Here is a 26,548-nt window from a genome sequence, read left to right as displayed (position 1 = left end):
AAGCTGCGGCATGATGGAGGTCACGGGGAGGGGGTGTGATCGATCGGTATCAGCCCGTCCTCCGTCAGGTCCTCAGATCCTGCAGTTCACTGTCACCTTCCACCCTGCAAACTGACAAAACCATGAGCAGAGAGGAGAGCCTGACTTCCTGCTTTTCTGTCACAATAAAAGTCTGTATTGATCGTCTTCATTCAAAGTCAGTGTTTCAGTAGTTAATCCATACATCCAGTTCATGGTTGTGGGGTAGGGACAGCACCCTGCTCGCGCTGTCATCAGAGGTGGGAAGTAACCAGGTACAAATACTTTGTTACTGTACTTAAGTAGAATTTTCAGACATCTGCACTTTAGTAGTTTTTTGTTTTTCTGACAGCATCTCTGACTTTCACTCCTTATGTTTGTAAACAAATATCTGAACTTCCTCCTCCTGACGTTTTCAAAACCAGCTCATTACTTTTGGTTTAACATGTTTGAGGGGAATTCAATTTTAATTTTATTTATACAGCACCAAATCACAACACTTGCCTCAAGGTAGACCTAAACCCCCCTATGAGCACCACTTTGGTGACAGTGGGAAGGAAAAACTCCTTTTTAACAGGAAGAAACCTCCAGCAGAACCAGGCTCAGGGAGGGGCGGGGCCATCTGCTGCAACCGGTTGTTGTAATAATATTTACATTTTGTGTTATAAACCTAATATTTAATAATCCACATTTCACTGTTTTACTCTTTGGTTCAGATGTGGATACTGTATTGTTCTTTCTTTGTAATTGTTTATGTTTAAGTTGTTTGTTGCTGGTTTTTAGTTTGTTCTTTGTCTGTTTGGGAGCTGACACAGTCTCTATGGAGATGGGTTTTTGGGGGGGTAGCAGGAGGAGAGAAGCTGCAGAGAGGCGTGTAAGACTGCAGCTCTGCTTCCTGGTCCCAACTCTGGATAGTCATATTTTGGGGGGTTTAATAAATTTGTCCATATTTCTAGAAATGAGAGCTGTTCCATCCAAAGTGGGATGGATGCCGTCTCTCCTAACAAGACCAGGTTTCCTCCAGAAGGTTTGCCAATTATCTATGAAGCCCACATCGTTTCTGGGACACCACTCAGACAGCCAGCAGTTTAAGAAGTCTGTCTGTCCTGGTCATTGTGTCCTTGGGCAAGACACTTCACCTACCGCCTACTGGTGATGGCCAGAGGGGCCGATGGCGCGATATGGCAGCCTCGCTTCTGTCAGTCTGCCCCAGGGCAGCTGTTGGGTCTGTGCTTCCACAGGCCCCGCTGGTTTAGAAACGTATTCTCGTTAATGACAAGCAAGGAAACAAGACAATCAGCGATCGATCTATCGCCCCGGTCAGTGTCTCAGAAAGCCGTCTGAATCCAACAGTGGACCCCGGCTTAGGCCTCCGCTTGCCGCCTTTTATTGAAAACAGTTACAGTACACACAAGCAACCACCATTGTAAAAAAACCCCTATGGGGGGTATGTGCGTGCACGTATAAGCACGTGTATGCCTGTGCAATAATGTGTATGTGTGTGTGACTTCCTGCTGATCACAGAAGGGTCATCTCCCCTCCTCCAGTATATGGCTCAACTTTAATGGTTCACTATATGCAAGCATAGGCGAGCCCCCAAATGGCCAGGAGTGACCATTCCTCAGAAGATAAAAACGCCACACATGGAACGTGCCTGCAGTTAAACAGCTACAGCTAATCACTTCCGCCAGCATCATAGATGTGTAGGGGAGGAACAGAAGAACGTCTAACTGTGCAGTTTAAGGCACGGTTTACAAATTTAAGTAACACAATGACAACATTTAACAATTTGACTCCAACAGCAGCTGTGGCTACACCTGTAGCTGCCTCCAATTATTATCATTATTCGGCTAAACATGTCACTCCTGGTGTGATTGGGGAGGGACCAGAGAAAACTACAGAGTCCCACATTGTTTTGGCAAAGTTGCACACCGATTCGATATTGATTTTAGTGACCTCTGATTGGCATAAACGGGTGTCATTACTGGAGAGCAGGCGACACTGAGGGAAATTTAAAACTGCTGGCTAAAGGTAAAAGTAAATTCAGTAAAATCATAATTCACGTCGGCAATCGTTGTCATGGTGATGCTGGGTGGGCGGGCACAGTGGACACTGAGTTTGTGAATGCGATCACTTGAGAACGAGGTGATGCAGGAGCTTCACATTGATACCACAGGCGTGTCTACTGGGGGGTGGAGGTGGGGGTGCACTGGCTGCCACCAGCATTTTTTTTATTCTGGCTCAACACTGGAGAGAGTGCAGATGTTCATAAGATGTGGTCTCTTCATCTAGCTAGCACTACAGAAGAGGAGCGAAGATGAAGGCAGCAACGCTCTTTGAGCATCAGGTCATTTCAAACATCAGCAAACACACAAACTGTTGTCTCACAGTGTGTAGCTGCTAAAGGTGCAGCTGCTGTATTTCACAGAGAGAGAAAAGACAGAGCTAACGTAGTTTGCTGCACTGATGGGTTTGAAGTAAAGAACAGTGTGACTGCTGCACAGTGGTTTCATGCTCACAGTTAACTTACATCAAGCAGAGACTCATTCACTGAACTTCACCTTCAGTGCTGTCAGTGTGGAGGATGAAATCAGCTCAGGAAACATTGCTCACATCTGGCTGGATCCAGGTGTGCACGTCCACAGAGACGCTACCTTTCCCTCTTACTTCAGTAAAGAAGTTGAATCAGTACTTCAACTTTTACTGCAGTATTTTCAACACTAGTAAGTGTACTTGTACTGCAGTACAGAATAGCTGTACTTTTCCCACATCCAGCTGTCACATGGTGAGGAGGAGTCTACAGGTGAGCAGCCTATCGGCAGGCCAGCAGATGATGTCATTAGTCAATGTGGTGCTTTGTGCTGAAAACATCATTGTAATTGTTACATCAATGCTCTCTGTCTTCTCTTCAGTGCTGCTAATGACATTAATACTGCTCTGTTGGAAGTGTTTCCCTGTTTAAAGGGAGTTCTTCCTTCTCACGGTCACTGAGTCCTGCTCTCCGTCCAGCTGGTTGGTTTTCTGTCTGTATGTGGAGTCGTCACAGCACTGTGAGGACATTTTTGCTTTTGAATATTAGCTTTCTGTCTCTTTGCTGTTTCACGCTGCCTTACTCTGTGTTACTGTGGTTTTTGACTTCCTGTGAGTCTTTGTTTTTTGTGTGCAGTGTGCAGGGACACCGCGATGCCTTGGCTGAGCTGTTGTTGTTCCTCGGATGCGTTCGGAGAGAGAGGAGCGTCCTCCACTCACAGCGGCGCGTCCATTTTAATGAGACGTTACATAAAGTCTCCATCTTTATTCTGATCAGCTGGAGGAAGACTGCGAGGCTTTAATGAGGCAGGAGCGCTCTTTGTTCTCCATCATGAACATGTTTCAGCGTGCGCAGAAAAACAGAAACCCGTACGCCGTCTGCATGCTGAGCAGCTGTCGATGCTGTCGGGCCTGAACCTGAACGGCCAGCAGTGACATCAGTGCAGCCACTGTATTTCACTGAATTCAGTCTGCGGGTTCAGGCGGACGAATCCGGGCCTTTGTGTTGGTATCGGACCTGCAGACCGAGCCAGTCGGTCGGTCTGCTCATGCTCAGTAAGTGCCGTAATTAGCCAGTCTGAGCAGGTGCGCTCTCTTTGAAGGTGCGTCTTCTTTTATCTGAGCTTATCAGGTGATGCAGGGTCCGAAGGGGCTGGACCAGCCAGAATCATGATCCCTGACTGAAGACACACACAACAGACACACACACACAACAGACACACACACACAACAGACACACACACAAATGTCCAAATGATGTCAAAATATAAATGATGCCTCTGTAACGGGGGAAGGGGGAGTACTCGAGTACTTTTGTAAATTCATGTTCGTTTCCATAATCTAAACTTTGCTCTTCATTTAAACCTTCGTTGTTCTGCAGAACGAACACCTGCTCACACCGCGCCGCTGCAGACGCAGGCTCAACCTGACGTGCTGCCATTTTCTTTATGGATGAATACTCTGAACGCCCCCGCTCCTGACGCCGTTTCGATGAAGACGAGCGAAGCTCAGTTTGGTGTCAAAGAGCTAATCGCTCAAATATCACTCAGATCAGCTGCTGCGGGTCAATGGGACGCACGCTCAGCCTGCGGGCACCGGAGCCCGGCCCACGCTTCCTCAGGTGATGCTTGTTGGTCATGTGACCATGAGGAGCCTGTTAGTTACAGCTCATCAGCGTCTTTGACCTCAGCTCAGTAACGAGACTCCATCTCCATCCTCAGCTGTCCCTGTTGCCGTGACAACACCCACGCGCCTTCATGTTCTCCTCATTAAGATCGGTTTGTTCTCCCGCTTTAATGAGGCCGGCTGAAACCGGTGCTCGGCTGTCGGCCTCATTAAACCTCAGCGGCGGGCCTCGGGGTGACCTGAGGCACCTCCACCCCCGTGCCGCTGCCTGCCATGATGCTGCCTCCTCCCCACCACCTCCACATAGAGCAAGGAGCCGAGTTCAGACTCCCTACAGGCAGATAACGATGTAAACCGCTTTAAACTGCAGGGTGACTGCACGCCTCTGGTCAGGAAGGAGGGGGCGGGGCCTTGTCCTCAGCTGCTGAGGCCACAGTCGCGTGAGCAGCAGGAAGTGGGCCTGCGTGCGTGTCCCTTTAATGTGATGAAACTCTGATGAAACGCAGAGAAAATCACGGAGCAGAAAGATTCAACGCAGCGGCGTTTAACCCTTTCACCTTGAGATGCTTGGCTTCATGTTTCTGTTTTTAACATCTTCGCCCGCTGAAAGAGGTCGTTTCACAAATCTGAAGTTCTTCGGTTCATATGTTCAGGTGTCAGCGCCGCTGTGACCACGAGGCCGTCAGTCAGTGCTTTGGTGCTGCTTTGATTGGAGCGCTAAAGGTTGTTCCAGAGGTCACCGGCGTGTTTCATCACTTTTCAGGGTGACAAAGACGACCACTTTTCCTGATGCATCGTGGGTAACTAAACCTGCACTTTGCTGGTTTAGGTTGTCCGCGGCAAAGAGATGGCAAGCATAGCGTCACGCTGGCGATCCTAGAACTGAAAAATGACCTTTGTTTTAATCTTTGACTTATAAACAGCTGACCAATCAGAGCGAGGCATAGACTCTGGACGCCAGGGGATGAAAACACGTCGAGTGTCTGAACTCTTCGACAGGATGATGAAGATGAGCTCTGATGACACACGAACTGTCTGAGGTGACCTTCAGGTAGATCTTCCTCCGCAGCTGTCGCTTCATGTTTGTCTACCCGAGGCGCTCGGCAACGCCTCCACGCAGCGAGCGTCAGGCACTCCGACAAGCAGCAGCCAATAAAAACACGGCTCTAAACCCACCACGGGTTAGAGCCGAAATGTGGAATCTGGGGTGAGGCCGACCAGACTTTATTTACAAGCAGTGACATCAGGAATTCAACCACATGTAATAAAAGTGCAGGTCTGTAATCCCAAATCTCTGAGCAGCGCTGCGGTGAGGATGAGGAGCAGCTGACTCAGCATCAGCCGACCAATCAGCAGCCTCCGCAGCTGCTGATGAAACCTCGTAAGTGCAGCTCAGCGACTGAAGGAATCATGTGACACTCCCCCCCACACACACCTCCATCACCTGCTTGTACAGGAGCAGGTGGAGGCTGAACACGCTTTAGGCCCAGGATGAAGACGAGGACAAGGAGCAAGCTGAAGCGTTTCAGGAAGTGAGGTCACAGTGGGTCATTTGATCCCGGAGGTGAGCTGTGATGGTGAAGGTACAGATGGAGCCGGTTTGAGTTTAAGGGAGTTTTCTGCAGCGTCTCCTCTGTGAGAGTGTCGACCTCAGCGCTGCCTGAATAATTGATCACGCCGCTCGGGCGGGCGGGGCACTGATGAAAATTTAAAGACTCGCGTTGCTAACGGTGAAAAAGGTGGAGGCAGCGTTTTAAATGGACACTGACATTTCCTCTGAGTGTCCCGGGCTCAGGTCTCGGTCACATTTCTTCTGCTGACCTCTGACCCCCGCCTGCCTCAGAGGGGGCGGGGGGCGGCGGTCATTTGACCTCCATCTTAGACTGCAGACATCAAGGGTTCACGTTTAGATCAATTTCACTCTGTTTCACACAGACACACACAGACACACAGCACAGGTAGGATCTGCCTGCACAGGAGCAGCTTCGAGCGCCGGACAGGCGGCTGCAGCTTCTCGAGCTCATGAAGAAAGGCGACGATGTCACAGCTACAAACATCACAAACATTAGCAAAAAGCTAACGCTGTTTATGAGTTCCACGATGTTTGTGAAACTGCTCAATCGCATCATTAAACAACTTAATGCGAATATAAGTGTGCTGCTGTCAGCAATCCCTGCGTCTGTGTCATCTGTGTGAAATTATGATCACGTTCACACGCGTGTGATCGTCGCATAAACGGCAGCTGGTTAAAGAGTTCACAGTGATGTAAATCTATGCTGCTGAGACCGACTCACTCACTTCCACCTTTTATTTCAATATTTCTGCAATGAATTAAAAAGTGTTACATCCTGTCATGTGACTCTTTCATATAGTGGACACAAATACAGAATGCAGTCATTTGACCACGACGTGTGAAAATGTGTATTAAAGCAGAACGTGGCGTTTCGGCGGCTTACATCTCTGTAAGCAGGTCCTTGACTGTGGTTGGTTGGAACTGAAGGTGCAGTGTTGGAGGGTGTGGGCATGCGTGCTCTTTCAGGGAGTCATGAAGAACGGCGGTGGTAATGTGATGATGCAGCATCTTTTTGGCGTGAATCGAAGCGTATTCTTAGGGACTGGAAACGACTCCATCAAACACACTCCACTAGAGCCCTGGTGCGCACCTTTGCTCAGGTGGGTGACGCACTGTCACCAAGCAACAATCCATCGTGATCTCCTCTGAGCGCGCAGTGATGAGGTCAGTCAAACCCAATGATCTTTAGTGGCACCTTTCCAAAATGCAACAATATTGGAAACTGTAACTGGGGAGTGCACACACCTTGGACATTAATGGAAAACCAGTGGTTGTCATTCCTCAGCATCTGGGGTGGAGGCACGTTTTATGGGAATACATATCCGTCCATGCAGCCTGTGACTCCTTCCCATATTCACATGGTGGGTTGCAGCATCTGGGAAGTTCACTGCCTTCTCAAAACTCAAGTGGCCTTGCATACTCTGGGAACAACTTTCCACACTGTTGTTCTCTGACCCCTCATAAGTCCCCAATTTCTCAGTGAAAGTAAAGGTATGAGCACCTGCAGACTTACAGGAACGGGTCACGTGCGTTCAAGAACGACCTCAAAAACTGATGTCATTGAAAATCGCAGTGCGTCACTTCTGTCAACTTCTTATCGAGTGACAACAGAGACGACCAAACAAATTTAACCTGCTGCTCAGGAGCTCCGCCTGGACTGCAAACATCGGCAAAGCCAGCAGCAAGACTCCGCCTCTCAGCCCCCCCACACACTAAAAGCGACACAGGATTGAAACTAGAAAAAAAGAAACTATGTAAAAGAAGCTGGTGGAAATAAAGTTTATCCAAAAGAACAAACACAGGAAAGCGTTTCACTCGGCGTTGCCATCGTTCGAAGCATTTTTCAGTATCAAAGTGAGCGTCGCTGTTGGACCCACACAGCGCCACCTGCAGGCCAATGGGAAACTGAAACCATCGAAGCGTAAGAAGCAGTGGCTTCATAAACGGAGGTGCCAGCGAGAACCAATCAGAGCTGCCGAGTCAGAGAACAAGTCAAACGTTTTTGAAATCAAACATTTTATTTCAAGATTTTTACACAAAGCAGGAAAAACAACAACACACAAAATCTACACAACATTCAAAACCTTTGACATCACAGTGACATCACAGTCCTGCGAGGAACCACATGCGAGACGGCAGGATGTCTGAAGGAGTCATGTGACGTGTGATGTGCTTGAATGATTTAGAGGAATCATCTGAACGCACTGGTGATGTCGGCGCATAAAAAACATACTGACCCGTGACCCCTCCCCCCTCTGGCGATGACATGTATGAGACCTTCGGGCTCGCCGCACTCGACCACATGTGTTAAGGTTTCAGGCTGCCGCTGATCATGTGATCAATACCTCAGTCTTTAGACAGCACCGGGGGGAGGGGTTCCTTTTCAGATGGCTTTTTCAGCTGATTGGTTGCTACAATCAGACTAAACTGGAAGTGCTGGTACCGACACCATGTCACTTCCTGTTTTGCAGAAATTCAAAGAGATGCGAATGGACGCCATGGCAGCGGTCACGATTACATCACCGATGATGATTGCATTACTGAAAAGATGCGGGCAGAGCCTCCTTTTTGTCTGTAAATAAATGTTACACGATGTAAGTAAACCAACAAACCAATCACAATCAGCCCTTATGGCATCATCACCTTGCTCCAGCCAATCAGAACAGACCTGTGAAGTGTGAGCTAATAGAAAGGGTGGGGCTTAGTGTCCTCATAACAGATGACTGCTCTGATGTCAGTTTGACAGGAAGCTGTGAGTGGACGTGCTGAAATAGAGCATGATGGGAGGAGCCTAAAGATCACGCCTGATGAACCAGAGCTCGTTCCGGCGTCGCGGCACACCTGGGTTCTCGTACACGGCCACGGCGTACCGATCGCTGTGCAGCTCATCAGTGGCGCCGAGAATCTCCCACAGCAGCAGGATCTGGCGGCCTACCGTCTCCTCCGTGGTCGTCCCGAAGAACGGCCTGCACCCAATCAGAAAGCAGAGTCGTTAATTTGACGCGAAACTCGACGCACGCCCGGCCCACGATCTGATGACTCAGGGCCTGTCTCAATATTCGTACTTGTGTGTTGTTGCACCGGTGATACGTCATCAGTCGGAGACCAGGTACCGTTCCAATTCAAACTACGCATCAAGCCGAGGACGCGAAAAATTCCCGGATGTGTTCTCGCTCCGCCTGTTTTATCGAGCGTGCATCAGTGGTGACTTCTGTGTATTTGGTACAGCAAAATATCCCAGAATGCATTTCGTCCAAAACTCAAACGCGGCTAAAAAGACCATCTCTTTCGGGGTCACAAAATAAACTAGAATGTAGCTGCGTAAACATCAAATATCTGCTCGATTTATCAAGATATGCATTTGTCCAAACGCGCTCTGACATTTTCAGAGACATCTGTGACCCGCCAGCTCCGTAGCAGACCGGGAGGTCGAGGATCACTATAGCCGGCGAGAACAGCGGACTCCCAGCACATCGTTTTCAACCCCCCATGATAGATAAGTCTCTTAGATCACTTAAACATGCTATGTTTTATTTGTTTATTTGTTGTTGTTGTTATTTGTTCCTGAGTAAACCGGTTTGGCTGAGATTAAAGTTAAGCTTCATAACTGTGGGCGACCGTGGCTCAGGGGGTTGGGAAGCGCATCTGTAACCGGAAGGTCGCCGGTTCGATCCCTGGGCTCTCTGTCCTGGTCGTTGTGTCCTTGGGCAAGACACTTTACCCTACCACCTACTGGTGTTGGCCAGAGGGGCCGATGATATGGCAGCCTCGCTTCTGTCAGTCTGCCCCAGGGCAGCTGTGGCTACACCTGTAGCTGCCTCCACCAATGTGTGAATGAATAGTGGCATTGTAAAGCGCTTTGGGTGCCTTGAAAAGCGCTATATAAATCCAATCCATTATTATTATATAACATATTACTCACAGTTAAACTAAGAGGGGACGGCAGTAAAAACGCCGGACCGATGAAATCATCAAGTACGCTTGTCGAGTCCTGCTCGAGTCCTGCTCGCATTCTCAGCAAGTCTGGACTTGCGTACTTGAGAATTGAGAAAGGGCTTCAGCATTCGAAACCCCCATCTGACGGGTCACTTCCTGTCACCTCTTCATGTCTGCTGATGGTTGAAGTATGACCACAACAGCCAATCAGTGCTGAGCTCGCTGCTGCACTTTAACCTCTGGAGCTTCAATCATTTAATTGTTATTGTTGTTGTTATTATTATTGTCTGATGTCACATTTCCTGTTCAGGTTGTCTTCTGTGACCCCGCCCACATCACAAACCACAATGTGGCAATGATCTTCTCACCTGGTGACCACTCTGATTGGCTGTCTGTAGACGATGCTGATGTCAGGGTCGCAGGATTGCGGCGGGCTGTGCTGGAGCGCGGCGGGAAGGAAAAACGCCGTCTCCACATCCTTCTCAAATGTCTTGCCGTCCTTCGCCATACGGATGTAACTGATGATGGGTACGGTCATCCCCAGGTATCTACCTGTACATGAGCAACAACACAATCACGTGACCTGCAGGCATCGATCGCAGCTGAACGGTCCAGCAAGCGTGCGGTGTGGCTGGCGGGTGGTGGGCGTAGCCTGACCTGCAGAATTCTCCTTGCAGATGAAGCGCATCAGCTTCATGAAGGCCATGGAGATGCTCTGCTCGTACAGGTCGTCTCCTCGTGTCACGGACGCCCAGTGACCGGCCGGGTACAGCCGCTCCTCGTACTGCACCTCCCCCATCTGTGGGTGGTACCACACATCAGCACTGACGGAGAGGGGGCGGGGTTAGGTTTTAGGGTCAGGGCATTTACCTTCTCGTGGCTTGAGATGGGTGTGAAGGGGAGGGGCTCCCTCTGCTGGCTGTTGCGTGTCATTTCCTGTATGGGTCCTCTCATTTCTGGAAAACAGAACAGGAAGTTCTGTTTTCTGTGCAGTAATTGATTACACAGCAGTGAAGATTTCATCACAGCAGATGTTTTTCTGAAAGTGCTGTAACGGACTTTAAGGATGTAATCATTTAACCACCTTCTTCACTCACTATGTGTTAACAGACCTCTCTGCATTGAATCATATCTGTTATTAACCTCCGTCTCTCTTCCACAGCATGTCTTTATCCTGTCTTCCTTCTCTCACCCCAACCAATGACAGCAGATGGCCCCGCCCCTCCCTGAGCCTGGTTCTGCCGGAGGTTTCTTCCTGTTAAAAGGGAGTTTTTCCTTCCCACTGTCGCCAAAGTGCTGCTCATAGGGGGTCATATGATTGTTGGGTTTTATCTGTATGTGTTATTGTAGGGTCGACCTTACAATATAAAGCTCCTTGAGGCGACTGTTATTGTGATTTGGCGCTGTGTAAATAAAACTGAACTGAAGTGAGACAGCAACCAGCTGAGGAGAGGCGGCAGTGGCTACCACGAAGCCTCCACCATGGATCAGAGCACTACGGTGGGGCGGCGCCACTCAGACAGGTAAGTTTTCATTCTGAGTGGCTACACCCCTTTTTGGGGCGAAATATGACAGGTGAAAAAAAACACCTGAATATCTCCATGCTGAGCATCAATCAGAGGCCTTGTACAGAAATAAGCACATAAACAATCAACCCCTGATCAATCAGTGCCTGCATCACACAGAAACTGGCCCCACCCCCTGACCTTGAGGAACTGACACCTGGTGTGTGCTGGCGACAGCCTGCCAGTGACTCATCAGGCGCTCCGACTCATCTTCATCCATTGGCTCGGGGTTGTCTGTGATGTCATCGTCCAGCTGCTCGTCATCCAATCCATCGAGATCCTCCAAAGAGATCAGTGCCATGACCTTCGACCTGCAGAAAATCTGCTGAGAGGAGGTGGGGATGCGACTCCTGCAGAAAGATGAGGAATTTGTCAGAAACATGTGACCCAGAAAAGCCTACTGCAGCCAATCAGAGCTAGCCATGATTGGCTCGTGTAATAACCATGTTCTGCACGCACTCAGAACACAATTATGCTATAACAGGAACCCTGTTTTAACCCTAAACCATAACCTTTAACCTAAACTCTTTCGGGTGAAGTACCCATCCTTCACATCATCGTGGCCTGACCTGAGGCGGAGCCAGGCTACAGCGGAGGCGGAGCTCCAGGTTAACTGGTTAGAGTTGTTTACATATTCCACACTCCGGGTACCACATGTTGCATCGTCTTGATGCATGATTCTGTTCATCTGGATGTTTTCAGTGGGAGAAACGTTTCGTCATCATCAGGTGACGTCTTCAGTCTCAGCTGACTGCAGGTTTCAATCTTATAAACAGGACATTTGCATAATGACTGAAACCAGCCCACTGAGGAACAATGGGCTGGGAGGTCCTTAATCTTAATTATGCAAATTCTCATGACCACTGATCAATGGCCGGTCTGTGCTAAGGCTAGCGCGGAGCCACTCTTAGCACAGCTAGTTCAATTAGCAAAAGCTAAGCGCGATATTCAGCTCCCGGTCAGAGCGCTTAGCTCGATCCGGTTCGTATTACCAGGTTCTGCACTCACCTGTCCGCCAGGTGAGACCACAGATATCGACGCGTCTGTGAAACAGAACAACAAAGCGTTTCTTCTTTTCCGCTTTCGGCAGCCTAGCTGCTTCACGACGACGGCACCGGAAATACGTCACCGTCACACTACACACTACAAAAGAAGAAGAGAACTCACACATAGGAAGAATCTGTCTAACAAACCACAGTAAAAGTAATAAGAATATTCGTGCTTTGTTCAGGACAGAATCTCTAACTGTCCCACATGTGGTCTCTTACTGGCATTCCTTTGTCAGTGACATTAACTGGAAAAGTATGGACAATTCCTAACAAGTATCTGTAACGAATAAAGTGAAGGAAGTCTCATTTAAAATACTGCACAAATTTTATCCTGCTAATCATTACATGACAAAGTTCAAAAGGGACATAAATGTGAGCTGTGGATTTTGTGGAAGCCATCCTGAGACTGCAGCACCTCTTCTGGATCTGTTCATACGCTAGAACATTTTGGAAAGACTTCAGTAGATTCATTGCTGGACATCTCTACAAAGACTTTACTGTGAAATGGGAAAATGTTGTATTTTGTTTCTTTCGAAGGCAAAAAAAAGAAGATGTTTACTTTATAATAAACTTGTTAGTTATCTTAGCTAAATTTTATTTTCACAAATGCAAATACAGTAACAAAAACCCTAATTTTAAACATTACTATAATGATGTTTTATGTTACATAAAATTGATTCGTGGATCACTTAACCAAAAGGCTATGAAAACTATTACTATTTGTAGTAATTACAAATTATTTGAATGTTTGTAATTCTTTGTATTACACCCCCTGGCATATGTTAATTTTGTTCTGGTTGTATACATGTTCTGTATACTGTTTCTTAATAAGGTTTAATATTTACAAAAAAAAGAAGAAGAAGAAGATAACTCCTGATTAGCCAATCAGAGAGCAGCGCAGTGAACGGTACGTTTGCTACTGCAGCTGCATCGTCATCAATGATTCATGTGAATACACCTGATCAGGTGTTCTGTGAAGGCCGATCGTGGCTCAAGAGTTGGGAGGTCGCCTTGTGAATTGGAAGGGCGCCGGTTCGAGCCCCGGCTCGGACAGTCTCGGTCGTTGTGTCCTTGGGCAAGACACTTCACCTACCACCTACTGGTGTTGGCCAGATGGCGCGATATGGCAGCCTCGCTTCTGTCAGTCTGCCTCAGGGCAGCTGTGGCTCCACCCGTGTGTGAATTGGTGGATGACTGGGTGTGTAAAGTGCTTTGGGGTCCCTAGGCAGGACTAGTAAAAGCGCTATACAAATACAGGCCATTTACCATTTAAATTTCACACCCAGGCCTCAACTCTTGCGTCCAGTGCCAAACGACTCACATACCGGTCCGTGGCTGTGGTTGGGGACAGTTGTGACAGTCAGGTAACACCTGTCCACTGTACAAGTGATCAGACACATGTTACTAAAGCACAAGGTCAGAAAGAGAACACCCAAATACTGCAGTATTTATTTGTGGTTGCTGCACACAGCAAATACACTCAGGTTTCCTCACATGTACACAGGCTGTGGTGGGAGTGGTAAGAACACAGGTGTGTTCAGCAGCATCGAGTGGGCGTTGCTCCGCACTGTGGCTGTAACACTCTCTGCTGAAGGAGCGCTCGTCTGGTTCACCTCCAAAGACAAACCTCAGGTTACCTCGAGGGGTGGAGCCAGCCTGACAGAGTCTTGCTCCTCACGGCTGTGACTACTTTTAGGAGTTTTGACTGGTCGCTGCAGATGAGCTCATAGTAACGACACGCCACCTTAACATCTGGAACCAAAACTTTATTTACAAAAACAAACCTGCCGTCTTACAGTCATTTAACCTCAACATTAAAAAAAAAATACATCTAAAACTATTAAAAAACAAACAGGAAGAAAAAAATGAATTGAAGGGGCGGGGCTCTGGTGTGATGTCATCCAGGTTAGATCAAATCAGCAACTGCAGAGAGAAAAACAGTGAACCAATCAGTGAACAGAATCAGACCGACAACAACAACAACATGCGAACAGTGACATCAGCAGGCCCCTGATTGGCTCCCTCGTACCGTTCATGGGCATCTCGTCGATCTGGGTGGAGTAATACTGCTCGATGTCTCGCAGGATGCGGATGTCGTCATTCTTCACAAAGTTGATGGCCACACCCTTACGCCCATAACGCCCCGACCGGCCAATCCTGAAGGAGGTCAGAGGTCATAGCATTAGTCACGAATAAACACCCCCTGCTCTCCTCAAAGGACCACTGGACCCAAACCTGTCTAAGCCCCTCCCCCAAAGCACTCTGCTCAAGTCTCCTCCCTGACTGGTGCAGAAGGACACGTGGGGACTAGTTTGTGTGGAGGGATACCTGTGGATGTAGAGCTCTCTGTTGTTGGGCAGGTCATAGTTGATGATGAGTGAAACCTGAGGAACATCCAGGCCTCGAGCCCAGACATCGGTGGAGATCAGCACACGACTGAAACACAAAAACCCAGAGGTCAGTCTCTGAATCAGAATCTGGTCCTGGTCCTGGTCCTGGTCCGCTCACCTGGCTCCTGATCTGAACTCCTTCATGATGGACTCTCTCTCCTTCTGCGGCATGTCTCCGTGCATCGATGACACCGTGAAGTTGGCCTCCCTCATCTTCTCTGTCAGCCAGTCCACCTGAAACACAAACACACTACGTTTCCCATGATGCTCTGATGCGCTACACCTGCTCACACAGGAGGACGTGCACAGACCTTCCTCTTGGTGTTGCAGAAGATGACGGCCTGCGTGATGGTCAGCGTGTCATAAAGGTCGCACAGTGTGTCGAACTTCCACTCCTCCCTCTCCACGGCAACAAAGAACTGCTTTATCCCCTCCAAGGTCAACTCATCACTGCGGCCGAGAGACATCAACATACAGAGAGAGAGGGTGAGAGTAAGGTGGGATCAGGTTTCACTCTGAATAATCTCAGCTCCACATTTCTGCCAGAAACCCGATCCGCATCCTCGTCAAACGGACAGTTTGACGAGGATGCGGATCGGGTCGGTCATGAACTTGTTGGTCATCTCCAGGATCTCGTGCGGCAGCGTGGCACTGATCAGGACCACCTGCGTGGCGGGGGGCAGGTAGCGGTACACGTCGTAGATCTGCTCCTTGAAACCTGGACACAGAAAGCCGACAGGAAGTTAGACGCTGGACAGGTGTTTCAGTCTGGTGGTTAAGGTGTGACATCACAGAGTTCTCAGGTGTGTTCCTGCTCCAGGTGACACGCGCTCACCTTTGTTGAGCATCTCGTCTGCCTCGTCCAGGACCAGCATCTTGATGGCTCTTGTTCTCAGGCTGCGGCGCCGAATCATGTCTGAAGTAAACAAACAAAGGTGAGCTCCTATTGGCTATTGCAGTCAGAGGCTGGCCAATCAGGAGCCAGAAGCTGAACAACTTTTTACACATGGTGCCCAGACATTTCCTCCAGACACACAGGAGTGATTAATAAAACTCCATACAGCGTAATGTTGTGATATTTAGTCTGGCAATATCGAGATTTTATTATAAACAAGAGTAATAAAAGCAGTTGCTTTTTCAGGCCAGCAGATGGCGCCATTTGTCACTAGCGTGTCAGCACCTGGGAGAAAGTTGGTAAAACAAAGATGGACGCAGAGAAAGAAAACGCTTCGACGCGGCATCAGAGCCAACGCTGCCTTTCCCGTCTACACGGGACAGAATTTTAAACATTTACAGTACAGTGACCGTCAAAACCATGAACAAATATTGCCGCAAAGTCTATTTTGCGACACCATGGAACAAACGATAGCACAATATGAAACGATAAATGTTTTTATTTCGTCATTCGAGATATATCGAACAGCCTTACTTCAATGTAACATCGTCTGTGTGTGTGAGATTGTGCGTGCAGAGAACACCCGGAGCAACCGACTACGTTCTCCTCTCCAGCGAGACCTCAGAGCACAAACAGAACCTTTTACGTAAACGAACATGTTTCACATGTTTCCAGCAGCTGTCTTTCATGGGCTCAAATTGTGGTCATAAATATTTTGAACTTGTAAATCAGTTTTGTATGTGTAAAAAGAATTTCTGTTTGGACTTAGTCAAGTCTTCACTCAAGTTTCAAGTTACACGTACAAATTTTGACCTTATTTTTCTTCCTTTCAGCTGATTGGTCAATGTCATGTCAATCACAAATTTAACTATCCAATCAGAGTTTGGCTATTGGAGGGGTGCTTTATGGAGCTTCAGGTCCTGAGGGAATAAATGTCCTTTTACATGCCAGCCCAGCGTTTTCCTTCAGTGTTGTGGAAATGACACAGTCTTCACTAGTGGGGATAGTTACAAAGCTTTCTGGTTATGAATTAACGATACATGTTTTTATTGAACATTTGAAGAACATTTGAAAACAACAGAAACTCTTGTAGAGGAGATAAAGTCAGAGATAGAAACGACAGGTGCATCTAGTACAGGTAGAGCTGCTGCACACAGAGCCCAGCAGCCAGCGCAACAAATCCTGGATCCTTTGCCTTTAGTTAGCAGTTAGCATTAGCAGCACATGCTGCGTCCGATGTGAAAGGACCTTCATGCTGCGCACTGTGACTCACAGCCATGGTCCCGGGTCAGCCCTGACTTTGTGTTAAACTAATCCTAAAGTAATAATGTATTTCTAACCACTGATATAGCACAACTTTATCCTTTCAACAGCTGCTCAAAGTTAGGGGACCTAGCTGCTATCGGATATTTATATAGAGATCCTCCAGCTTCAAACTGTATCACCCTTCAAGGACCTGCAGCTCCGTAAAGCCCCCCTCCAACCCGGTTGTTCAGTGATGACGTGACGAATCCTACTTCCGGGTCTAAAGTAGTCTGCGTTTAATATGGCTTTTGTGTTGTTAACATGTTTAATGTTTTGTATTTTCTTCTATTTGATCTCAAAAAGCTCCTAAAACAGTCAGTGATCCCTGTTGACCTCCCTCGGCTTTTATTACCGCTAATCATTTATTTAAGCTCAGTTTTTAAAACCTTAGGATGTAACTACAGCCCAGCCCATGCAGCAGTATATGAATGACTAACCTCGTATTGTGGATGGATTATCTCAGTTGTTCTCCTGGCTGAAGTTTGGTCCTTTTACAGCATCCTGCCATGCGATTACATTTGTTCCTGACCACCGAGAACACTCACGTTAACTTTTATCGAGTGGAAAAAAAGTTAGCTTGTTTATATTATGCTAACATAGCTGTGTCGCTAGCTGTCACGTAGCACATCATTATATACCAGCTAGCCCAACTTCAGTAACCCTACAAACGTCACTGCTGTTTAGTTTTCTGTCTTCATTTATGCTGGAAGTGATAACAGAGCTGTACGTTTTAATTTGTTTCCAAAACCCCGCAGTCAGGACATGCTATATTGTATTTAGATAGAAGCTAGCGAGCTAACTCCCTGCTAACTTCTAACTCCGTTAAATGTCATAAATTCCGTTTTCATGGATGCCTGGATGTTAAACTCAATTGTTACACCTGGTAGAGCAGAACGCTGATCATTTTATTAAAGATGAAAGACTTTAGACAGTTTTTCAACTCTCAGTAATGCCATAGTGATCGTTTGATATATGGACCTGCAGCGGAGTTTAGACCCAGACACGGCTAGTGACGTCAGACTGAACAACCGGACAGCCAAACCCATCTGTTCTCTGATTGCATAGTTAAATTTGTGATTGACATGACATTGACCAATCAGCTGACAGGAAGAAAAATAGAGTCAAAATTCGTATTTGTAACCTAAAACTTGAGTGCAGAGTTTCACACGCATAAGTCCACACACAAATTCTTTTTACTCATACAAAACTGATTTACAAGTACAAAATATTTATGACCACAATTTGAGCCCATAGTCTTTCACATTGTTCACGTTATGTGTGTGATCGTGGAGCAGAGCCGCGGCTGCGTCCAGCTCTGACAGGTTTATGAACAGACAGGTGTAAGCCTGGTGGAGGTGGGTTTGCTCCAGTGAAATGCGACATGTTGGACAATTTCCCGGTCCCAGCCCTGTGGGAACAGCCCCTTCCTGGTGTGGAAGTCCTGACCTCAGCCCCACAGAACAGCACGGGGCTGTGAGCCTTTTCCTCCAGCATCGACCTCACGGACGTGCGTCCAGCCTGTGGATTAAGACCGGGAGGTCGATCGAGTTCACGCGAACATGAAGGCAGACGAGCGAATATTTTTGGCAGCGTAGTGAACGACATCACGCCTCTTTCACACTGCCAGGCCAAAGGCACCAGCAGATAAACGTTTTCACTTCCTGTTTCAAGGTGGCGTTGTTAATGGGCTTCTCGCCATCCTGAGCGCCGAGATCATGACCTGGAAACAGGTTTCGTCTGACTGGATCTCGTTTTATCAAATTATAATTTGAATTTGGAGCGTCTCCCACCTCAACCGATCGGACGCGACGATGACAGCAGGTGCGGGTCACATGACCTACTCAAACTCACCGAACACTCGTCCTGGCGTGCCCGCCACGACGTGCTGGCCGTAGTCAAGCTTGCGTATGTCCTCGCCCACGTTGGTGCCCCCGATGCAGGCGTGACACTGCACGTTCATGTAGTCTCCCAGAGCGAGCAGCACCTGCGCGCACGTGCAAACAGCCAATCAGAATGCAGCACATATGATCACAGGTGATCGGCCAGCTGTGACGAGGCGCAGGCATACCTTTTGAATCTGTCCAGCGAGCTCTCGAGTCGGAGCGAGGATCAGAGCCTGCGTCTCCCTCACCTGCAGACAGGAAACGCATCACAGTGTCACAATAACAGTTTAACCCATCTGCTTGAAAAGGCCACGCCCACCGAGGCTGCAACAGACTCACCTGGATGTCGAGACACTGCAGCACAGACACGCAGAAGGTGGCGGTCTTTCCCGTTCCAGACTGAGACCTGCAGACAGCAGCTGTTAGAACATTTGGAGGCACGAGAGCTACACGGCAACAAGAACAGCGAGGGAAGAGGAAAGGAGGGAAGGACGAGGAGAGAGGAGGGAAACGCTTACTGAGCGATGACATCACGGCCTTTGATGATCTGCTTGATGGCTCGCTGCTGGATCGCTGACGGCTTCTCAAATCCTGCAACACGAACACTGCGTCACTGCCAGAAAACTTTATTTACAACTAGCAAAGTGCACAAAACATCTGTCCTTCAAACAACTTTATTTTAACCCGGCCACAGGTTTCTCAACATTCTTTTAAATGACCATAATTCTGAAACACTTTATGCAATCTGAAATCCTCCCGGGGTTCCTGAAAGCAGCGAGACGACGCCTCTCAGTGACATCAGGGTCATTACAGTAACCTGAAGCACGCAGCAGCCCCGGGAAGGCGAAGGCGGTCCCAATTAAAGCTTCCTCCTTTTTTCCACAGATTTGGGCGATATGACCCGGTTATCTCCCGATAACCTCATCTGTCACTAAATGTGCTTTTTCTGTAACTCGACCCGTGTGAGGCGTTTTCAGCGGAGTGTTCTGACCGATGCATGAAACCATCTATTTTTAGATAGAAGTTGTAACGGCCGCCATTTTCTTTGTGAGTCTTTCTACACGGCGTGCTGCGGGGAAAACGCCCGTTGTAGCGTTTGAGTCTGAGGTTGGTTTGGAGCACCTGACGTCCGTAAACTCTCTCCACTCTCTGCCACCTGAGAAGAGCTCTGTGCTGTTCGAGTCTGAGGTGGCGCCGCTTTGTGCCAGAACTTACATTGTGCCGTTTTCCGTGTCAGACGTTTCATAACCAAACCGTGTCCGCGCAACAGAGGCGGCCCTCGTTTAGGAATAAGGTCCTGGATTTGTGTGGACTGGTCCGTCTGTTTGCAGCTACCTGGTTCTGCCTCGTCTAAACTGGTCGTGCTGGGATTCTCTGTCCCCGCATCCATAAACAGTGGATTTCGCATCACCGTGAAACAAACGATAGCATACCGCACAGCCCTGGGCCGGATGTATCCTTCGTAGCCCACCCTATCCCAGGATTCATTGCGAGGTGATGGTGATGATGTTCAAGCGGGTAAAGAGTAAACTCCACATTTATTTGTGTAGAAATGTTCCAACAGTGACGTTAACTTCCTCTTCCTCTGCTCAGAGTCTGCTTTAAGCTTACAGACACCGTGACGATACTTCAGCCATCAACACAACAAGCTGAGGTGCAGACAGGCTGCTGCAGCCTTCACTCTGACAAACATCGGCCACACTCAGCGTCTCTGCTCGTTCTGTTCGGTGGCTTTAACTAAAAGAAACTAATGACTGTCGATATTTTTGATTTAGTTGTGCTCTAAGTGCGGATGTAAAACAAACATTTTATTGAAGAATGAGACGGTTATTTCATAGATGCTCTTAAATAAATCCGACGGTCTCACGGGCAACTCGTTTGGAAAGATCTAAGAAGCTTAGAGCTCACAGCAAGTATGTAACCAGGACTAATTACTGCAACTCCCAAACCTGCAAAGGAACATGAACACAGCCGGTTTACCCAGCACTGGCCTCACACACATCACACCACATTATTAAACCCATGGTGATTCAGGTGACTTTGGATGGAATAGGTTCCCCATCAACAGGTTCTTCTCTACTGGGTTCATAAACACAATTTCAGACCAGTAAAAACATCGCTTCATGAAAGCGGTGCTGGTGATTCTGTTGTCTGTGAAGGTTCTCAGTCATCCAGGTCATCGTAGTCAAAGGAGCTTGCAAAGAAAAGCGTCTGGACTTCTTTAAGTTGCTTGAAGACGTTTCACCTCTCATCCAAGAAGCTTCTTCAGTTCTAAGGTCTGAGTCTGCTGAGTCTTGTCCTGTGGTGTCTGGTCTTCTTTTAGAAGAAGCTCAGACACCAGCGAGGGAGAATAAGAAGGACAGACGCAACAACACTGTCATCCCCTATGTAGCCGGTGTATCAGAGAAATTCAGGAGTTTTCTCCAAGCATGACATCCAGGTGCATTTCAGACCCAGCAACACGCTCAGACAGAAACTGGTTCACCCGAAAGACAAAACGCCAAAACACAGACTTAACAATGTGGTGTTTGCTGTACAGTGCAGCGAGGAATGCCCAGACCTCTACATTGGAGAGACCAAACAGCCACTTCACAAGCGCATGGCACAACACAGAAGAGCCACCTCCACAGGACAAGACTCAGCAGTCCATCTGCATCTTAAGGATAAAGGTCACTCTTTGAGGATGCCAATGTTCACATTTTGGACAGAGAGGACAGATGGTTTGAAAGAGGAGTGAAAGAAGCATCTGTGTCCACTGTGAGCGACCATCTTTGAACAGAGGCGGGGCTTACGACACCAACTCTCTGCCATCTATAATCCAGTTTTGAGATCCCTTCCCAGATGCCTTAACGCCCACTCACATCCTGGGCCATCTGACCTCAGGAATTCGCATGATAAGGTGGGGCCAGGTTTCACAATGAACACACCCGAAACTCTGGCTCATTGTGACCCACACCCAGTTTCACACCTTGGCTCAGGCGATTAGAGGATCATCAGGGGGTCCTTTTGTCCCTCTGTGGGGGGATACTCCCACTAGGTTTATATCTGGGACTCTCCACCATTTGACCTTAGAACTGAAGAAGCTTCTCGGATGAGAGGTGAAACGTCTTCAAGCAACTTAAAGAAGTCCAGACGCTTTTCTTTGTAAGCTCCTTTGACTACGATGCTGTTGTTTAAACTTCACCGAGGTTATAATCAGCTGATAACAGCGATGCTAGTCTCTCTAACATCTAAGGTTAGAGAAGATCCCGGCTCTACCACACCACCACCACTTTGAAAATACTGAATTTAGTGGCAGAAAAATCTAAAAAGTATTATAATTATCTTACTGAAAGCATTTTTTTCTAATCCGGTTAAAAGGAAGCACATCCTTAAAGACTTTTAACCAAAATATCAGAAAAATATACATCTCACATCCAATCCTTCCTAAAAGAAGAGCTCAGTTTTAACATTTTATATGAGTTTTACCCAACTAATGATTTTATTACACTCAGATTTAAAGTGGATGTTTTCTGTGATAGACAGAATTTGTAATGCCTGCAGGCCGGGGAATCAGCTCACTCAGTGCTGAAGTGGAATTTAATTAACAGTTTAATGGAAAACATTTTATTGACAAATGGGGAGAATTCAGAGCTGATCTCGAGCTGTTTGAAGAGTCTCTGAAGGTTGTTCGGATCAGCCCACAAATTACTTATCACTTAAATAATTTAACTGAACATGATCAACAGATGAATGCTTCTTTGTTTGTACACATTTCAATAAAGTTTTTGTTTCCTACATCACACTGAGCCATGGACCAAGCCGGGTCACACACCGGCTCAGCAGCCCCAGAGTCCGGTCTAAAGTCAGGTCTATCAGAACATCTGTTTCTCCGCCACTGAAAGTGCGCAGACACGTTAGCAGGTCGAGCTAATGCTAATTGGAGAGCTTCTGGAAAGAACTAAAAGCCGGAGAGTCAGACTAACGGCACCCCTCCGGATACGATGCCCCCGGGGTCGAACCGAGGACAGTGAAATATCTTTAATTCGCCTACTCAAACACACTGCGCCGACTTTAGCTTTACAGATGACTAGCTGAGCTAGCTTTCCCCCGGAGGCCGCGCCGAACCCCGGCCTACCGTAGGCGTAGATCCCGCGGAGAAGGTCCTCCCGGAGGCCCATGGTGTCGAAGGTAGGGGTGACGTCCACCTCCTCGCTGGTCTCAAACTCCACCTTGGTCATATCTTCTTCCTTCAGGATTCTCTTCCTACCCTGAGCCCCGGCAGCAGCCATGTTCCTCGGAGCTTTTAATCCTACTGAATGTCGCAGAAGTCCGGATTCACCAGTCCGCGCTTCGCCGCGCTGCTAAGCTAACTGCTAACGAGAGAAAGAAGCACGTGTCGCTACGCCGATGACGTCCGCAGCGGGCGACGAGGATTTTACGTCACAGCAGAAAAAATAACAAATTTCCGGGTTCTTTATCAGCGTACTCGGAGGCCGACACAGAATAAAATGTAAACCTGATCGAATGATGACAAACTGATCAATACATGAATAAGAAAGTGTCTCAGTGATCGATCAACACGGGACAGACGGCCCTTCTGAAAACAAGGAATAACAGCCTATAACTATATATACAAAACACACTATTTATTTACATATTTACTTCTGACACCGGATTGTATATTTGTACATTTGTTTCCTTTCCCCCCCGTTTTTTCTGGTAATACTGTTCATATAAATATAGTGCTGCAGAACTGTGCACCCTCCCACACACACACGCACACACACACGTTTGCACTGAGTTGGAGACAATGGCGTGTCCAGCGGGGTGGCCTGGGGGGGCACAGGCCACCCCCCAAACCAGACTGGCCACCCCAGGTGCCACCCCAAAGGCAAAACAATAAAATTCAATCAAATATCAAATGTCCGATTATGTTTTCACGGTGACGCTCAGATATCCGAGTGTAAGTGAATGCAGCATCGGCTTCTGCGCTATGCGCATCACGTTAGCAAAGGTAGGAGAGCCAAGCGCGAAAGATGGCACTGCTGGAAACAATTTTTCGGTGAAAGAAAATGAGGACAGAATAAATGTCCCGGTAAGTAATATCAAGTTTGTTGAGTTTAGTAAACTTCGGTGAAATTAGAATACCAAGGAAAAAAATAACACTTAAAGAATTATTGCAGCTGTGGAATATTTCAGACAGTATGCTACTGAGGGCAGCTAACATAAGAGTTATGAGTTATAAGATATAATCTAAGTCGTAACATTGCTGTATGGAGCTGCAGATTTGGTTGCAGGTTAACATAGCTGGACTGGCCATCGGGCATACCGGGCATCTGCCCGGTGACTTATTTTTTATTTTTTTTGTAATGGCATGAACAATGAGAGGTGGTGGATTGGCCAGATGCAGGTCGATGTGTAGAAATAACTCAGTTGTTTGGTGGTGGCTATGACGGGGCTTCCACAGAGGCAACAGGTGGATGAGGGAAGGGGAGGCAGGAGGAGAGACCCGAAGCAGCCACCAGTCCGAGTGTCAGGTGAACTGAACTTCAGGTAAGAAGTTATGAGCTGCAGTCTATCTGGGTCAGATATAAACCAAGTTTAGGTGGAGTTTATTTTCATGTTGCTGACTTTTTACTGTCAGTTGCAATAACTCATACTGCGTTCTAGCCAGTTTGACGGAGTTTTTATACAGCTGGGTGGGTGCTATGATGTTACTGATAGTGAACTTTATTTTATTCATAAGGTTAGTAGAGTTGCCAACGGCTCCTTAAAAAAATGGAATGGTCCCTCATTCAGAGAAAATATTACACGTTTCGTATTGAGCTGAGAAGAGACGCAGTTTGTCCCGGACTTTAGCTAGAATGGAAAAAAGACACAAAGCTGGAGTTATTCTGTCGTTATGCTGCACAGCTGCCTCTTCTTCTCTCATTCTCTCCCCCCTCTCTCTCCTGTTTCTACTTCAATCATGAAACTGATCAATGATCAGCTGATCGTCTCTCTTGTTTGTTTATCGCTCACTTTGCGCCGAAAGAGGAAACCAGCGGATGTCGCGCTAAACAACAGCAGCACGTTTAAGCTTGATCAGCTGTTAGAATTTATTTAATATTAATTTCTAGTATCAGCTGATGTTTGCTGGAGCCACAGCTGCAAAGCTGCTGGTCATGATGTCGGTTTGGTTATCTGGTGAGAGGGAAACATGAAGATGAAACCAGGAGATGTCCTTACTGAACCATCAGAGCTGAACAGGTGATGGAGAAACAGGTTTACCTTTTAGGTGACATGAATGAGTTGAAGTTATGAACTGTTTCTGAGAGACAAATAACACCAGGATCCTTTTTTATGTAGCTGACAGCTGGTAACTGTGCAGGGGCGGGTCTAGGAAAGTTTTGCCAGGGGGGGCAGGTAGGGCATTAACAGGGAAAGGGGGGGCACAAAGAAATACTTTTCTTTCTTATTCTCATTTAAAATACCTAGTTTTTATTAAATAATTATCTAAATCTTACAACCAAAGTTTTTATCTGACGTAAAATGTATAGAAATCATACATATACCAACAAGACTGTGCATCACTGTCACAACAGGGTTTGTTTTCAGTCAAAGTCTTTATGGCTTTACTACCTGGTGGGTCGGTCTGTAGTAAAAATGCCCAATTTTTTTTGTCCCAGTCCAGCCCTGCAGGTTAATACTGGCAGTGTCACCATGCCAGCTGACTGTATTTCATCATCAGCCAGTGTTGTTCTTTATCAATATTACCAAAGTTTACCATAAGGCAGCATAGAAAGTATTTACTTGCTTTCAGGTTTTATTCAAATGTTAGTCTTTTCAGTTGTTTCTCCACTTTTTTCCTGTTTCAAAATCAAACACCAGTTTGTGAGAAGATTATCTTCTTTTTTTAACAGGCAGATAAAGTTTTACATTGGAACTGGCTAATTTGTCAATTGTTTGTTACAAATGTTCGTATTTTAATTTTCAAAAATGTTTTTGCCCAAAACATATGTGCACTACATGTCAGTAAAAATACTATGCAAATATTGATGTCCTTGAATGCTGAGTAAACACTGACTGATTGTATCTCTTGTACTTTATCAACGCAGTATCTAAAAACTTTGCACCGTAGTGGTTAAAATCTCATTCTAATAAGAGTTAAAAGTGCATTTGGTTATTAGGTTTATAGGGTTATTGAATTATGGTTAACGGTTGGTAGAATTTTTTTTTAAAACATTATCTGCCAATTAAATCTGCCACCCTTCTCCAAATCTGTGCCCCTACCTGGCCCCCCCAACAAACATTTTCTAGACACGCCACTGGTTGGAGATGCTCTGTATCTCATTGTACAACTGTAAACACACAGGATAGAAATACAGATTAAACGGGGGAAAGTAACACAGACACACTGAATAATTAAATAAGACATTAAAATATTACAAATATTCATGTTTTTAAAGCTTTCTTGTTGAGACAGGAACAAACTTTCTGTTTCTGTCCTGAGAGTGGACAGCTTACATTTACAGATGTGGAGTTTGATCGATGAGGGAAAAGCATGCGAGTCTTTCTCACTAAAGTCAGTAAAACCAAATAACACGTTTTGGTAAAAAAAAGTACAAATTCTGATCAGATGCTGTCAGAGATGAAACTAACGATATGTTTCCATAAAACCTGAGTAAAGCTAAATGTTTCTGTATCGCTCTTCTGTTTTTGAAGGATTTAAACTGGACCCTGAGACACACTGACAGGTGTGATGTCATCACGTCAGCCGCTACACTGGGCAGCCTGTAGGTGATGACGTAATCAAAC

The 26,548-nt window shown here is 46.9% G+C and overlaps 2 protein-coding genes across 2 annotated transcripts; both read right to left on the bottom strand.

Annotated features, from left to right (window-relative positions):
• Positions 1-7,787: 7,787 nt before the first annotated feature.
• soul4 (heme-binding protein soul4) lies at positions 7,788-12,393 on the bottom strand. The gene is made up of 6 exons (XM_026169600.1): positions 12,256-12,393; positions 11,389-11,597; positions 10,553-10,638; positions 10,340-10,481; positions 10,051-10,234; positions 7,788-8,712 (listed from the first exon to the last, which is right to left on the bottom strand). Exons 2-6 carry the CDS (start codon positions 11,546-11,548, stop codon positions 8,538-8,540), a joined length of 747 nt encoding a protein of 248 aa, XP_026025385.1. The 5' UTR covers positions 11,549-11,597; positions 12,256-12,393; the 3' UTR covers positions 7,788-8,537.
• Positions 12,394-14,041: 1,648 nt separating this feature from the next.
• On the bottom strand, positions 14,042-23,198 carry eif4a3 (eukaryotic translation initiation factor 4A3). Its single transcript, XM_026169584.1, has 12 exons — positions 22,887-23,198; positions 19,288-19,360; positions 19,109-19,175; positions 18,955-19,017; positions 18,738-18,870; positions 15,522-15,602; positions 15,263-15,404; positions 14,998-15,136; positions 14,805-14,920; positions 14,625-14,732; positions 14,326-14,453; positions 14,042-14,219 (listed from the first exon to the last, which is right to left on the bottom strand). The coding sequence occupies exons 1-12, from the start codon at positions 23,038-23,040 to the stop codon at positions 14,203-14,205; spliced, it is 1,221 nt and encodes a 406-aa protein (XP_026025369.1). The 5' UTR covers positions 23,041-23,198; the 3' UTR covers positions 14,042-14,202.
• Positions 23,199-26,548: the final 3,350 nt, after the last annotated feature.

The sequence above is a fragment of the Astatotilapia calliptera genome, chromosome 6 (genome assembly GCF_900246225.1).
Source record: "Astatotilapia calliptera chromosome 6, fAstCal1.2, whole genome shotgun sequence".
Taxonomy (NCBI): domain Eukaryota; kingdom Metazoa; phylum Chordata; class Actinopteri; order Cichliformes; family Cichlidae; genus Astatotilapia; species Astatotilapia calliptera.
The sequence above is the reverse complement of the archived record's forward strand: the minus strand, read 5'-3'. Positions and strand labels throughout refer to the sequence as shown.

What these genes read in the sequence shown, in the direction of transcription:
- soul4 (XM_026169600.1), bottom strand. Translation starts at nt 11,548, where the DNA reads ATGGCACTGATCTCTTTGGAGGATCTCGATGGATTGGATGACGAGCAG. An exon ending in CTGCAAGGAGAATTCTGCAG is followed by an intron (nt 10,235 to 10,339) that starts GTCAGGCTACGC and finishes GCTCATGTACAG; the next exon opens with GTAGATACCTGGGGATGACC. An exon ending in CCAATCAGAGTGGTCACCAG is followed by an intron (nt 8,713 to 10,050) that starts GTGAGAAGATCA and finishes GATTGGGTGCAG; the next exon opens with GCCGTTCTTCGGGACGACCA.
- eif4a3 (XM_026169584.1), bottom strand. Translation starts at nt 23,040, where the DNA reads ATGGCTGCTGCCGGGGCTCAGGGTAGGAAGAGAATCCTGAAGGAAGAA. An exon ending in CCGCGGGATCTACGCCTACG is followed by an intron (nt 19,361 to 22,886) that starts GTAGGCCGGGGT and finishes TTCGTGTTGCAG; the next exon opens with GATTTGAGAAGCCGTCAGCG. An exon ending in GGCCGTGATGTCATCGCTCA is followed by an intron (nt 19,176 to 19,287) that starts GTAAGCGTTTCC and finishes TGCTGTCTGCAG; the next exon opens with GTCTCAGTCTGGAACGGGAA.